This window comes from Vigna radiata, chromosome 7 (assembly GCF_000741045.1).
Source record: "Vigna radiata var. radiata cultivar VC1973A chromosome 7, Vradiata_ver6, whole genome shotgun sequence".
NCBI classification, from domain to species: Eukaryota; Viridiplantae; Streptophyta; class Magnoliopsida; order Fabales; family Fabaceae; genus Vigna; species Vigna radiata.
This window is the reverse complement of record NC_028357.1, coordinates 14,527,992-14,543,621: the sequence shown is the minus strand read 5'-3', so window position 1 is coordinate 14,543,621 and position 15,630 is coordinate 14,527,992. Positions and strand designations below refer to the sequence as shown.

Genomic DNA, 15,630 nt, shown 5'->3' with positions numbered 1-15,630 from the left:
GATGGGTGGTGAATATTCAGCAAGCCCATCTTGGATAAATTAATATTGAAAGATCCAGGATAAAGCGGCTTAGTGAACATGTCTGTCAATTGATGTTTTGAAGGAACATGAGAAAGAACAATGAGTCCATCAAGAACCTTAGCACGAATGAAATGACAATCCACTTCAATATGTTTGGTGCGTTCATGAAAAGATGGATTCTTAGCCAATTGAACAGCAGATTGATTATCCCAAAATGTAGGGAATGAAAGGGGTATTTGAAGACATAAGTCATCAACAATGTACTTTAGCCATTGTAATTCACAGGCAACAGGGGCTAAAGCTCTATATTCAACTTTGGTGGAGCTTCTAGACACGGTAGATTGCTTCTTCGATTTCCAGGAGATAAGAGAATTACCATAAAATACACAATAACCAGTGATAGATTTTCTGGAGAGACAACAAGTACCCCAATCTGAATCAGAAAACGCCTAAAGTCTGTGAGAATTTGTGGAAGGATAGAAAAGGCCTAAACTAGGACATCCTTTGAGATATTTCAGGATTCTGAATACAACATTGAGATGAGAGGATCTTGGTTTACACATGAATTGACTAACTTGTTGAACAACGAAAGAAATATCAGGACGGGTATTTGTGAGGTATTGTAATTTGCCAATTAATCTCCTGTAGGAAGTAGGATCTAGAAGAATATCACCATCATCATCTTTGAGCTTATCATTAGGGTTGGAAGGAGAGTGGGCAGGCTCGCATCCGGTGAGACCGAATTCAGCTAGGATGTCTAAGCAATATTTCTGTTGGTTCAAGATAAGGCCCTGTTGTGAGCAACTTCAAAACCAAGAAAATATTTGAGGTTGCCCAAGTCTTTGATCCTGAATTTCTGATTTAAAACTGCTTAACAACAGTAATATCATCCATGTTATCACCAGTGAGCATTATATCATCAACATAGACTAGTAGAGCAATGAAAGAAGTAGCAGCGTTGCGAATGAATAAAGAATGATCAACAGTGCTCTGAGAAAAACCATAGGAAATTAATGCAAATGTGAGCTTGGAATTCCATTGGCGAGAAGCTTGTCTGAGTCCATAGAGAGACTTGTGCAATTTGCAAACCAAGTTAGGTTCTGGGAGGATCAAACCCGGAGGAGGTTTCATATAAACTTCTTCATCTAAATCACCATGTAAGAAGGCGGTATCAACGTCAAGCTGGTGTAAGAACCATTTTTGAGAAACGACAATGGAGAAAAGAAATCTGACTGTGGTTATCTTCACAACAGGTGAAAAGGCTTCAAAAAAATCCATGCCTTCGGTTTGTGTGAATCTTTTGGCAACAAGGCGTGCCTTGTATCTTTCTATAGACCCAGCTGCATTCAATTTAGTCTTGTAGACCTATTTGCAACCAATAACCTTCTTCTTTGGTGGAAATCGAACCAATGACCAGGTTTGATTCTTCTCAAGAGCCTAAATTTCCGCAAGCATGGCCTACTGCCAATGATCATGTTGACAAGCCTCTTTGAAAGAGGTAGGCTCAATGATGGCAGATAAAGACATGCAAAAAGCAGTATGAGAGTTAGAACAAATGGAATAAGACAAGTATGATTGTAAAGGATAACGAGTGTAGTAGGAAGTATTAGCAAAAGAAAGAGGTGAACAGTCATAATAAGACAAATAAGCAGGTGGTTTCCTAAGTCTAGTTGAAATTCTAGCAGGTTGATCAACATGTTGTACAGAATCATTAGAATCATCATTGAATTGCATAACTAGTTCAACAACAATAGAATCATTATTAGTAGAAACATGATCAGAAGTGAGAATCATGGAAAATATTAAAATGTGAACTAGGTGTATCAAAAGCTATCAAAGAATCAAATGATTATTGAGATGTAACAGTACCAGTGTTGTGGTTATGAGACACGACATTGGAAGAAGACCAATATGGGAAGTGTGACTCAGAAAATAAAATTTCGAGATATCAAATAAAAGTTTGTAAGGAGATCATATAAGAGATAACTTTTGACCCCTGATTTGAAACCAAGAAAAATACACTTAGAAGCTCTTTTGTCCAATTTGGTTTTGCTGGAAGTGATGGTGTTTGCAAAAGCTAAACAACCAAAGACTCTAAGTGTGTTAAGGTCAGGAATTTTTCCAAAAACAATTTCATAAGGAGATTTATTTTTAAGAAAAGTATGTTTGATTAACAGTATGTTTGATTGCATATGACCAAAAAACAGAAGGTAAATGAGATTGGAAAAGTAAAGCGCGAGCTACATTCAAAACGTGTTGATGTTTGCGCTCAACGATTCCATTTTGTTGAGGTGATTCAATGCATGATGTTTCATGAAAAATGCCTTTAGAAGAGAAGAAAGTAGTTAAGAAAAACTCCTTGCCATTGTCAGACCTTAATTGTTTAAGTTTGACATCAAATTGATTCTCAATGAAATTGATGAAATTTGGAAGAACAATTTTAATTTCAGCTTTTGATTTTAAGAGATAGACTCAGCAGGTGAACCTATTGAAGTCATCAATAAGTGTTAAAAAATATTTATTACCATCAATTGAAACAGTTTGTAAGGGTCCCCAAATGTCAGCATGTAACAATTCAAAGAAATGAGAACTCTTGGATGTGCTAATGGGAAAGGGTAATTTCTTATGCTTGGCAAAATGACAAGTTTCACATGGAGCACAATCCTTGTATATAATATCAGTATTTTGAGAAGACAACAAATGTATAATGGAATTCGAAACATGTCTGAGTCTATTATGCCATAAAGCACTAGTATGGACTGCATGCACAATCGAAGGATTTGATTAATAGATAATAGAAGTTTGTAAAATTGTATGACAACTCAAATCATGTGATTCTTCAAGACAATACAGGCCATTAGTGTTTCTAGCTGCTCCAATCATCTTGAAGTGAGACTTCTGGAAAAGAAAACAATGAGAATCACAAAACACTGTCATGCAATCAATAGTGGAAACAAGTTTAGGAACAGATATTAGATGAACATAAAAGTTAGGTACAAAAAGAGCATTAGTGAGTAATAAATCACCTATATGGATATTCCTTGAAAAGTGGGCAATGACAGTAGTGTGATTAGGCAATTTGATATTTATGAGTTTTATAGGATGAAGGGTTTGAAAGAAAGATTTGGTTGGACATATGTGATCAGTAGCACCACTGTCAAGGATCCAAGGAACAAAAGCAAATGTACCTGAATTGTGAACATAGGCTTGATTCACTGAGGAGGAATGATCCTTAGTGTGTTGAAGCAAGGCCAAAATTGCTTGATACTGGTCCTTAGAGAAAGTGAACTGATAATTGGGAGGATTCTATCCAAATCAAGATGTTGTATAGTAGCAGCAGAGTCTATTTTCAACCAAACTGGTAGAAGCTTTGTTATGTGGCTTATTCTTTCTGTAACCAGCAGGAAAACGCGAATATAACAGGTCTCAATAGTGTGATTGGTTTTCTTGCATTTTTCACAGAATTTGGTGCTCTTAGAATTATGCTTGCTTGCACTAGAGTTGATTATGTTGGAAGAGGTAAAACGTGGTGGATCATTAGAAGCAACAGTGAAAGCTAAAGAATATGAAACAAAGGGTTTGAGATTGAGGCCAATGAATTCACGTTCATGCTGAAGAACCATAGAAAACGTTTTGACAATCGAAGGCATAGGATCAAGGAACATGATATGGGAACGGACTTGTGCATAACTCTCATTAAGGCCACGAAGAAAATGAATGACAGAATCATCTTCTCGTTCTTTATGAAGTTTAGAAAGAAGACCGCAAGCAGATTGTGTCGAGCAGGTGCAAGTCAGAACACACCTATAGAGCTCCAATTCTTTCCACAGAATTTTGAGTTTCGTATAGTATTCAGAAACAGATAAATCACCTTGACGACAGGCAAGAATCTGATCCTGAAGATCAAAGATCCTAAATTTATCGGCATGAGAAAATCAATCCTTGAGATCCTTCCAAATCTTTGCCATTGTATCCATCCACATCACAGATTGCTTGATCAAAGGAGTCATAGAGCGGGTGAGCCAGGACATCACCATTCGATTGGAGCGACGCCAAACCTCATTGAGGGGATCTGTGGGTGGCGGACAAGAAAAAGTGCCATCAGTGAAGCTCTCCTTGTTTTTGGTTTCCAATGCAATGACCATGTCTCGTTCCCATTGGTGAAAATTTCTCTCCATGAGGAGAGGCGTAACCAACACTAATGCTGGATTTTCACCAGGATGTAGGTATAACGGGTTGGCTGGATTCATTAGGTGATCCAGTGTTCGGGTAGGGTTTTGACTGAGGAAAGCCATTGTAAAAAGCTAGGCGGAAGAAGCAGTGGATGTCTACGATGATACCATGACAGAGAATAGAATTTAGTATAGATAAACCTCAATCTTTATTATTCAACCCAACATTGAAGGATTGTGAGATGTCCAATATATATAAAAGCTCATAGAGGAGATGATTCTAGACAAAGTTAAAATAATCATCTAACATACTAACAAATAAAATAACAAAATGTAATATGCGGTGAGATAAAGGGAATATGCTAACTGTAGGCTAAAACATGTAAAAAAACGTGTCTTTCTAGGTGACATCCATTTTTCAAATCATAAAACTGAATAATATTTCGAACACCACCAAACATAAAGTTCTGCCATTTTCTGTTTTCTCAAAATCAAACAGAAACTTTTTGAACGAGATCAACTAGTTCGATCATCTGCCCAAATACAAATTTCTTCTCCCAAAACATCTTCGATCCAATATAATAAAGTCATTTGGAGGTGTAGAAAGAAGCACCCTAAGTTTGTAGAAAGGAAATGGGCCCATGGCCTGAGGTAGGGTCCATTTGTTGATTTGGTCAAGGACCAAATATTCCATGCTAGAAAGGAAAGTTTGATTTATTTTTCAACTCCTCTCTAAGTGTTCATATAAGATGATTGTTATTTCCTATAGTCTAAAATCTTATTTTTACGTGTTTTAAGTATTTGAATATTTTACTGTGTCAAAAAACAATATAAGATATTAAGATTTGAGTTATGGACGGTTTCACAATTTGTACTAATTTTAGAGTTTTTTTTTCTCGAAAAAACTCCTGTTTTCCAATGTTTATATTTTATACTGAGGATTTTAGAAGGAACAAAATATATTTCTTTTCTTTAGATTGTCTTTACATTTATTCAAGAAATTTATTTAATTTATTTTTATTTTAAACTTTTTATGTAAAAAAAAAAAAAAAATTCTCAAACATACTCTAACGTGTTGTTTGTTTTGTCAACCGATGCCGCTTAACAGTGGTTTGTTTAAGCGTTGAGCATTAGCTTTTACGTTTTCAGTGTAATAAAGGACACGAATGTTAACAGAAACACACGCTAATACTGAAAATATTTTTTTTCTATAGATATTAATAGAAAAATACAAGGAAAAATATATTTTAGATAATAGAAATTATATTACGTTAAAATGCCTTAGTGTTTATTTCTTTCAAATTTTATTTTTAATTTATGCATGAACAAATTATAATTTAAAAATTATCTTATGATCATTATTTTCACTTTTTTTTTAAAATTTTTTCTCGAATAAATTTTTTTCTTCATCTCTATAATCATTAAGGATATGTTTCTAAAAGGAGACACTTTCGGTTAAGTTATTTATCTTCTTAAAATAGAGTAATGATTATATTAGAGAAGTTGAAGTGATCGATTTAACCCATTCACAAGGTATATATAGCTACATTGTTTGTCATCTATATTACAATTTAACATTCTTATCAAAAGACCAACAATATGATACTTGTTATGTCTTGTATTCAATATCTGCCATGGTTATTAAATAAGGAACATGAAAAAACAAAAGTACTATAAGCCTTTGAAAGATCTATAAAAAAAAAATGTTAAAAAAATTTGCGTTAGAAGATAATTGATGACATCTTTCATGTTCTTAGGATGGAAAGCGGGTGTATAGGGGATTTCACCCTTGTGCTATGTTTTTTACTCTTATATATAATTACTGTACCTCAAACATTTATATCCACAATAATATATACCAAACATTATTTATGATGTTTTACTTCATAGGCAGATATATCAAAGTGAAATATAACATATTAATGACTTCAATAAATAAAAACTCTGTCTATTTCGCTTATAATAGTCGTTACTTGATAATTTCACCGTTTGATTTTTGCAATTTCTAGAATACTTTCTGCTTATACTCAAGCTATGATCATTTTCACCATCTAGCTATTTAGTACTATATATATTGCTTCTGCACCTCCCATATTTTTAACATACCTATACTTTTATTATTGTACTTCCAACATTTACCTCCACCTTAATATATGCACCAAATATCATTTATTATTTTTACATACGCGTCCGACAAAGTTAAAAAAGTAAAAACATCAAATCTTTGGACTGAATCAAAATGAGTCAGAAATAATCTATAAATTGCCTCATATAATAACCAAATCTAATTTACATCGTATAATGAAATCATATCAAATCTTCATACCTTTATAATAATGTTATTCTTATTAAAGAAACTTAATTATTACAAGGAGATACACAAATAAACTTTAGAAGAAAAAACTACAAAAACAAAATCAATTACAAATACATAGTTGTTACAACCAAATTTAGTTTCCAGAAACTCTAAGCTAATAATAATATGCTAATGTCAAATTTTCAAAAAATCTATGCTAATAATATGTTAATAACCTCTCACATTACATGGTGAATGTCACAAAGAGCCAACTTGAATACAAAATTATAAAAAGCTATATGATGAAGATGTTTACTCAATGCATCCACAATTTGACTGAAAAAAAAAAAAAAACCTTGAAATTGAGTTTATTAACATGTATCCATTGTGTGATTGGTGCATTCACAATAAGTATAAATTTATTACCATGGAAACCTCTTCCTCCATTATTTTTATCACTTGCTTGTGCAACATAATGACCTATGTTGCGACCTCCATGGAAAGTATGCAAATTTTAAACCCCATCATTCTTGAATGGAAAATTCATAGTAGTAATAGTAAGAGCTTGAGTATCAATAACAGTTTCAAGAGAACAAAGAACAAGATGCATTTGACATTCTTGCTAAATAATCATGTTAAAGACTTTGACAATATCGGTAAAAGGATTGATTAACATTATGTGAGAGTCCACAAAGACATATTGATCATTGAGGCCTTTCAAAAATCGAATGACACAATCGTGCTGCTTATAGCGTCAAACATAATCAAGAACGCCACAAGAACCATTGATAACACATTGCAGTTAACAAGGGAACAAAAACTATCAATTCCTTGACGAATTTAAGCTTACTCTTGGATTTGATCGCAAGCTTCATGACACAGGCCCAATTATGATAACTCTTGTCATCGAACAAGATGGAGACAAGAATAAGAGTAAGGTTTTCATTAGAGAAAAAAAATATATTTAATGAATTAGTGTGAAAGTCATAATATAATTTTGAAGTCATAGTAAGAGAGAAAAAGATAAAAGAATAACATCTTATATACCATCTTAATAATCAAATATATGAAATAAAATTCATCTTGAAAAAACGTAATTAAATGTATTACAAGCAAGGTAAAAGAAAAAAAAAAAACAAATTCAATTTGTAGAAAATTTATGTTAATAATATATTAATACTAAATTGAGTTTAAAAAAAGAAACGTGTGCTAATATTGCGGGAAAGCAAAGTAAATAAGTAAATGAATAATGTGAAGGAAGTAGAGCAACTTGCATTGAATAAGTTGCAGATATTAAAGTTGAGAGGACCATATTGATTTAATACCATGAACTATGTACTTAATATGAAATGGGCCTGCTAGGAATTGACCCAATTTGTAGCATATATCCCAAACCCAACTTCACACTCCTCCCTGAGATCAGGAATCTTGACGTCATTAACTACATTTTTATATGGTGGACCAACTTAGCTACTGAACTCATTAAGTAAAATGCACGTGATGCTTAGTTCCTTTTATATAAATTCACACCTCACATATCTAAAACTAGAAAATCTTTGAAAGACATCCTCTTATACCTACCTATCAAAACACTACCCCATTTGAAATTCAAAACAACGTTAATTATTCTTTATCATTTTGTATTTTTGTTCTTTTAAGTATATATTTATAAAGTAAGAAATTAACTTTTCAAGTTTTCTGGAAAAACCTTATTAAACCTTAAACGTCAACTTGGTATGTAGAAAAAGTAGAATGAGTATATAATAATTAAACAATACATGCAAGCGTGTATCTGTAGTGGTATTGATCATAATAGGTGGAGAATGCAAGTGTGATCTGTAAAATGATGATAATGCAGATTTTGAAAAATTGTTTGAAAGGAAGGTGCAGATTGGTGGGGTCATGTTCTAAATCAAAATAGATGCTTGCTCCGCCAGCTAACATCATTAATTCAAGTTCATAAATGAAGAGTTACGTACATGCTGATAATGGAAGAGCAATACGCAGGTCACTAAAAGATTCTACCAAACTTCATAAGTTCTACATATAAATTTCACCTAGCTGCGTACCTCTAATTTTTCCCTATTCAGCTAGAGTTTAAAAGGTTAATGAGTATATTATTAATTAATGTTAATGCTAATGATTGCCACGGAAAGGGGGAGCACATATATAGTACATTATTTAATTAAATAAATATCCTAGAATATTACGCTGCTAAAATATACTATTTTGGACAAGAATATGATGATTACATGATTATTTTGTGAGACATTATTACTATTAGTAGCATTTTAACCTAATAAAGTTGAATAGCTAACGGCTACTCTAACTAACTAGTTTAACATACGACACCACACAACCGTGTATCTATCGATGAGATGATCAGAAGACAGAGGGACCAGACAAGGGATCATTCACCAAATTAAATATGTTATTCCAGTAATGCTTGTTATTCTCTTCCAGGTTCACGTTGCAGAGGCTTCCATCCCCGTTCATCATTGCCATGTTCTCTTCCTCCGCTCCCAAGTTATCGTTGGACTCATAAACCAACCCTTCATCATTGTTGAGTCCTTCGAGGACAACACCGTTGGGGAGTGTAGGAGGAACAACATTATTATTGTTGCTGTCGTACATTGTAGTAGTGGCTCTAAATGCTTCCACAGCCGCCATAATATCATCGTCTTGCAAATGTAACACCGTGTTCTCTTTCATCAACCCACCATCATCCATGTTTGTGCTTGGGAGAGGAAACATGTCGTTGTTTTCGTTGAACAGTACTCCAATGTTGTTATTGTTGGATACAGGAAGCATAGTTGGTGTCGTTCCTGGAAAGCACAACGTGGATGTTGGTGACTCTAGAGTGTCTTCGGTGGATAGCATCATAGCGTACATGCTATGCATCATTTTGGGGTTACTTTCTTTTGTTGGTAGTTGTGGCTTGGACCATGAGCTTTGCCATGCTTTGAGGATGTCGAGGCAGGGTGGTAGAGAGGGTTGTTGCGTAGTAATTTTATTGAGGACCAGCCTCGCGGGTTGTGTGTTGGAGCCGGGTCCCAGGTTGCTCTGGACTTGCAACCTTGACTCTCTCACCAGTCTTGCTTCCGCTTCCAGACGAGCACTCTCCCACTGCGCCATGTGGCTGAGGTTGGCTGCGTCCTTGGATTGACAACCACCGGAGCCACCAAGCGCATCGGTTTTGGGCTTGTGGGTCGTGGGGTCTATCCCCATTCTTGTTAACCTTTTCTTCAGGTGTGTGTTCCAGTAGTTCTTTATCTCATTGTCGGTTCTCTTGGGAAGTTGAGCTGCTATAGCTGACCATCTATATGCTCCAAAAACATTCAGCACAAAAACAGCCATTAGCAATGGACATTATATAATAATAGTCTATACATACAGTTACAAATACTGTTCTCCAATAGTAATATGTGATAGCATTGAATGGAAATCTTGAATACCGATGAGAGAAATATGAAAAACATGAATAAAAAAATGTAAGTTTGGTGTTGGTTTATAAATGGCAATGGGATGATGTTGTTAGCAAAATATAAGGGGATACTAAAAATGATTGTATGCGAGTTAAGTTTCCTAGCTATGGGGTCATTTATAATGAATATATAATAAAGTGGGAATAGGAAGGGTCCTTTGGTTTGTTATTTTTGGTTTATGGGTCTATCACATCTACCACTTCTCTAGCAGTGATTTGGTTTGCTCACCTGTTCCCAAGAAGGGCATGGAGTTGAATGATTGTTTGTTCTTCCTGCAAGCTGAACTTTCCTCTTTTAATGTCGGGTCGAAGGTAGTTAGTCCACCTCAGTCTGCAGCTCTTCCCACATCTTTGAAGGCCTAAAGTTTAGTACGTGAAAAGCAAGAAGCTATTAACACACACTCCATAAAGAAAAGAACAAAGAAAGAAAAAGGTTGTGTATTGTGTATTGTGTATTGTGTATTGTGTATTGTGTTGTGTTGTGTGGCAGCAAGTACCAGCTTTTGAAGGCAAGGCACGCCAGCTTCCGTGGCCGAACTCTTCTATGTAAGCCATGAGCTTTTTGTCCTCCTCGGGAGTCCAAGGGCCTTTCTTCAAGCCCACTTTTTCACAGCATGGTGACCTACCCATTGGTGCTGTGGACCAATACTGAAACGTTTGAGTTAGCGGTTTTGGAAGGTTTGGTGCAGAGAACAAGAGAAAGAGAGAAAAGACCACAAGCAAAAGTAAGCAAGTTCAAGGAGAAGGGTAAGAAAAGAACGTTATATATAGAGGGATAAACATCACAAATCACTGTGCAAGTAGTTATGATGCAGTACGTGTATTTGTGAGTGAGGTTCCGTATCTTAATTTTAGACACCTGCGTGGGAAAGGGATAGTCAGAGTAACGAGGCCTAATATATTTTCTCATTTTCTTTTTATTTTATATTTCCAACATATCTTTTCTTTAATATATTCCAATTTTACAGACACAACATATCACGTGGACATAATCTGTTACTCATATCACTTTATTCTTCAAAACTAATCCATAAGGTAGGAATCTTAAATCTTTTAAACTAATATATTTACAACAATAATATTATAGCAAGTATAATTATAAGATGAACATCAGTGATAACTTTAAGTTGTATACTGTTTTACCTCTAGAACCATTTTCAAACTTGTACTTTGTTAGTACACAATAATTTGGTCAGAGACAACCAAGTCAAGATAAATTGGAATAACCTTTTTGTTTTAATTTTATTTGAGCAACCACATACTTTAATTAACTCTTTTCAAATCGTTTGTTCATGCCAGCTAAACCCATCTAAATGTCTTTAATATTCCATGTTCTAGTTTTTCTAACTCTGATGCAAGTTAGATAAATGATATATGCTCATAGGTGCAAACACTTGGGGTAGCATAAATGGAATCAATCAACAATGACCAAACAGCAGTGAAAGCTATACTTGTCAAATAATGTATGAACAACAACTTAATGTAAACGTAAATGTGTAGCATTACATACTTTGTTGTCGTTATGATCACCCAAAACACTCTTATAAAACCTTTGTTGTTGTCAACCACCCTTATCGTTTCGCAGTTGTTGGGTATATTATCACAACATTGTTGTTGTCAGTTCTTATGATGTCTTTGACGGCTGTGAAGACAATCATGTTTTCTCACTCACTCTTTATTGAGAAAGATCTTAGACAAAGAAATAACTTTCGCATCTTGTTTAAGATGTTTGTTACTATCACTTACATGGAAGTTGAGCATCATGTTGCCCAAACAAAGTTTGGTAGAATATTAGAATAATGAATGAATGTCCTCTAAATGCATGGTGAAATGCTAAGCTGCTTTCCAAGAATGGCATGTAGCTTTTGAAAATATGAATGACAATTAATTTGGGTTGCAAAATGAGTGTAAAAACATGTAGGAAATGTTTATCCATTGATGTTTAAGAGGACTCACATTCTTCTTTCCTGCATGCAATTTTTACACGAATTGTAATTTATTATAAATGTTGAAAGGAATTTTTCGTATCAATTCAATGTTTGGTATAAAAATATTTAAATACAGATATAGTAACAACATTTATAACAACTAGTCCAAAATTATTCATATTATTTGTATATATCAATCATTTTCTTTGTTAATTCAAATATTTATTTGATTATAATAAATTTGTAAAATAATATATTATATAAATATTCAAAATATTATTTTTTTTAAAAAAAAGTCTTACTTTTTGGTATTGATGAAGAATTCATTCATTCTACAATCGACAAAAAAAAGTGTATAATAATTTATATGAGATGGGTTTGATTGTAATAATATAAGATTGAAGAGTTTATAATATGAAAACATTGAAAAAAATATTCTTCCATTTAGAAAATACAATCCTTAAAAAGTAGTTTAAATTCGAGAATCATCACAAGCTATCTAACATAAACCAGAGCTCTTTATTTAACTTGATCATATAACATTGTAAGAAAACATTTTTCCGAAATATTTTTTAATGAATTAAAAAAACCAACCTGCTATAAACAAATGTTACTGACCAGTCAAGCGATGAATTGTCCAATTTAGATCAAAAATATATTTTTGTTTAATTTTTCATATAACTATTTACCAATATCATTAATTTCGTTGATGATTAAATTTTATCAAAAACTAATTAACCAAATTTAATGGAATCTCCTATCCTAAAAATACTTTTTTTTAACAAAGTTCTAAGCAAATTTTATAGTTAAATTTTATTTAGACGGTGATATTATTTCGATCCATGGAAAATTAGAAGTTTTTAGTCTCTTTTGATATATTTTAGTCTTCAAACATTAAAAATGAAGAGATATAATTCTTTTAAACTAATGAAGTTACTTTTTTTGACTTATTAAATTGTATTTCAGACTAATATTTGAGTTAAATATTAAAATGAAATAAGCAACTTAAACATTATTTTAAAATGTGTTTGACACATCAAAATAATTTAATGAAGTTGGGTTAAGAGAGCTATGAATTTATTTTAAAATTTAAAAATCAAATTATATCAAAATTGAGACAAATTCTAATTTTACATCAAAATTTAAGTACTAAGATCATATTTTACCTAAACTTTTATATAAGGAGATGAAACACATTCTCAATCAATTTCATGTTAGTTTTTTTGGTTGAGTTTAAAAATATATATTAAAAAAAATAAAAAATGGAAGGTATAGTATAAACTCAAAATCAGTATCACCAATGGTGGTGGTTATGGAAAGCAAGAGGAAAAAGAAGTTAGAAATCTCCATGTCAAAAACCTTAACCACCAGCAATAAAGAACAAGAAAATGAGCATCAAACACATAATCCACCATAGTTATACCAACAACTATGTCACAATAACATCGCGACAAATGCCTTTCTTGCATCATTACCACTATGCTACTAGTGTCAAGTAATGAAGGGGTTGGAGGAAGACAATAAAAAAAGGTTGGAAGGAGAATATCACTAACAATAAAATAAAATAGGCTTTTCAAGTGATGACCTACTATCACTTAATAGTCATGAATTTAATGGTATAGTTTAATTCTTGCTTACATTTCAAGTGCAACTGTGTAATTATAGTATTGACCACCAATCCACAAATTTACTTTGGAATGTAAGTTAGTGTTGAAGATAGAATTTGAATTTAAATTATTGTTGCACTTAGTTAGGAATAAGTTTTAAATATTTAAAGTTGTTTTCTGTTTTTAAGTTGTTTCCTATTTTTAAGTATAAGCGGTTAATATTGCTTATATAAATGTACCTCATTTGAGAAGGAAAATATGAATGAATGAATGAGTGAATTATCTCCCATAATTGTTTCAACATGGTATCATAGCAGGTTTTCTGATCCTTTACTACTTTGTCTTTGCTGTCTGCCAGTGGCCGACTGCCATGGTCACCGGCAGCCCCTAAAATCTCTTCCTTTTTCTTGGATTTTTTTTCTTGAATTCTTCTTGAATCTTTCCTTTTTGAAGCAACTTTTTGAATTCATCTTCTTGAATCTTTTCCTCTTGAATAATTTATTCCTTTTCTTGAATCTTTTCTTCTTCAATATTTAATCAATCATCTTCTTGAACTCTTTCTCTTAAATTATTTTAATTCTTTTACTTGAATCATCTCTTTCTTGAAGTTTTTTTACGTGAATCTTTTTCTTTTTTAATTTCTTCTCCATCCACTCTTGTTCTTGAATTTTTCTTCTTGGCTTTCTTGTTATTGAATCTTCTTGTTCTTGAATTTTCTTCTTCTTCTTGAATCTTCTCTTGCTTAATCTTGTGTTCTTGAATTCTTCTTTTTCTTTGACTTGTTCTTTCCTTATCAAGACATTTGGAGCCTGGTGGTTGTGCCGATGGCATTCCTCTTCTCTATTTCATTATCTTGACCTTGGCTCATTATGGGAGGAGGGTTTGGAGAAGATGGACAGAAAACCCAATCAAAAAGTGTTGCAGTTTCTGTATTTGGTATTCTTGATTGAAATCACAAAGTGATGACTCTAACTACCCTCTTTGGTCCCAACTAATGGACATGCGTATTGGAACTCGAAACAAATCGGGGTATCTCACTGGCATAGTGACGAAACCCTCCATTGATGACCCAACCTATGATAATCGGGTCACTGAAAATAAACGGGTGAAAAGCTGGCTTATTGACTCCATGAGCCCCTCGTTGATGCAGCGGTTTCATTAACACGTTGGACATGAGTGATATTCATACCCCAACGTGAGGGGGAGTGTTGAAGATAGAATTTGAATTTAAATTATTGTTGCACTTAGTTAGGAATAAGTTTTAAATATTTAAAGTTGTTTTCTGTTTTTAGGTTGTTTCTTATTTTTAAGTATAAGTTGTTGCTTATATAAATGTACCTCATTTGAGAAGGAAAATATGAATGAATGAATGAGTGAATTATCTCCCATAATTGTTTCAACAGTTAGTTTGCATATGTTTCTTCAAATTCAAAATAACTGCACATTTAAAAAAAAATGCTCAAATTCATTTTCTCAGTTCATATGTACAATGGTTTGAAATAAAGTACTTATTGAGACGGTGATATTATTTTAATAAATGAAATATTTACTATTGATGTTATTTTGTGTGAAAAAGTTAAATTATAGTGTGATTATATGTAATAGATATGGTGTTTTTGAAATTAACTTTGATTAATGTATCAATGGTATTCTGTAATTGAAAATGTTAATTAACATAAAGTTAAAAGGATTCCTTTTTGAAAATAAAAGAAAAAGAAAAAGAATGAAAAGAGATGCAGATAGATAGAATAATGAAGCAGAAGAGTACAAAATGATTTTGTTAAATTGGTATGGTAATGGACATAAGATTTGGGTGGTACCTATAACATATATATGTATAAGAAATATTGCATAAGGTTTGAAGAGAAGATACCTCAATATTGTGTAATGGTTCTGATGTTTCATAATAGCATCCACCAAGAAGCAAGCAATATGTGGACCATATGATAGGAAAAGAATTTGTATCTACTAATCAAGTTCTGTCGTTGCCTTGCATGGCAGAATTTAGCACAGAACGTATACATATACATTAGACGTTTCAATTTAATAGGGTGGGGTTCAACACACATTGCTTTTTCCATTCATTTACTACTGTTTGGTAGAGCCCATGAATGTAAGCTTT

General features: G+C 32.9%; 1 protein-coding gene across 1 annotated transcript; it reads right to left on the bottom strand.

Annotated features, from left to right (window-relative positions):
- Nucleotides 1-8,640: 8,640 nt before the first annotated feature.
- LOC106766103 (transcription factor MYB106-like) lies at nt 8,641-10,716 on the bottom strand. Its single transcript, XM_014650862.2, has 3 exons — nt 10,471-10,716; nt 10,203-10,332; nt 8,641-9,808 (listed from the first exon to the last, which is right to left on the bottom strand). The coding sequence occupies exons 1-3, from the start codon at nt 10,601-10,603 to the stop codon at nt 8,872-8,874; spliced, it is 1,200 nt and encodes a 399-aa protein (XP_014506348.1). The 5' UTR covers nt 10,604-10,716; the 3' UTR covers nt 8,641-8,871.
- Between the last annotated feature and the right edge of the window lie 4,914 nt (nt 10,717-15,630).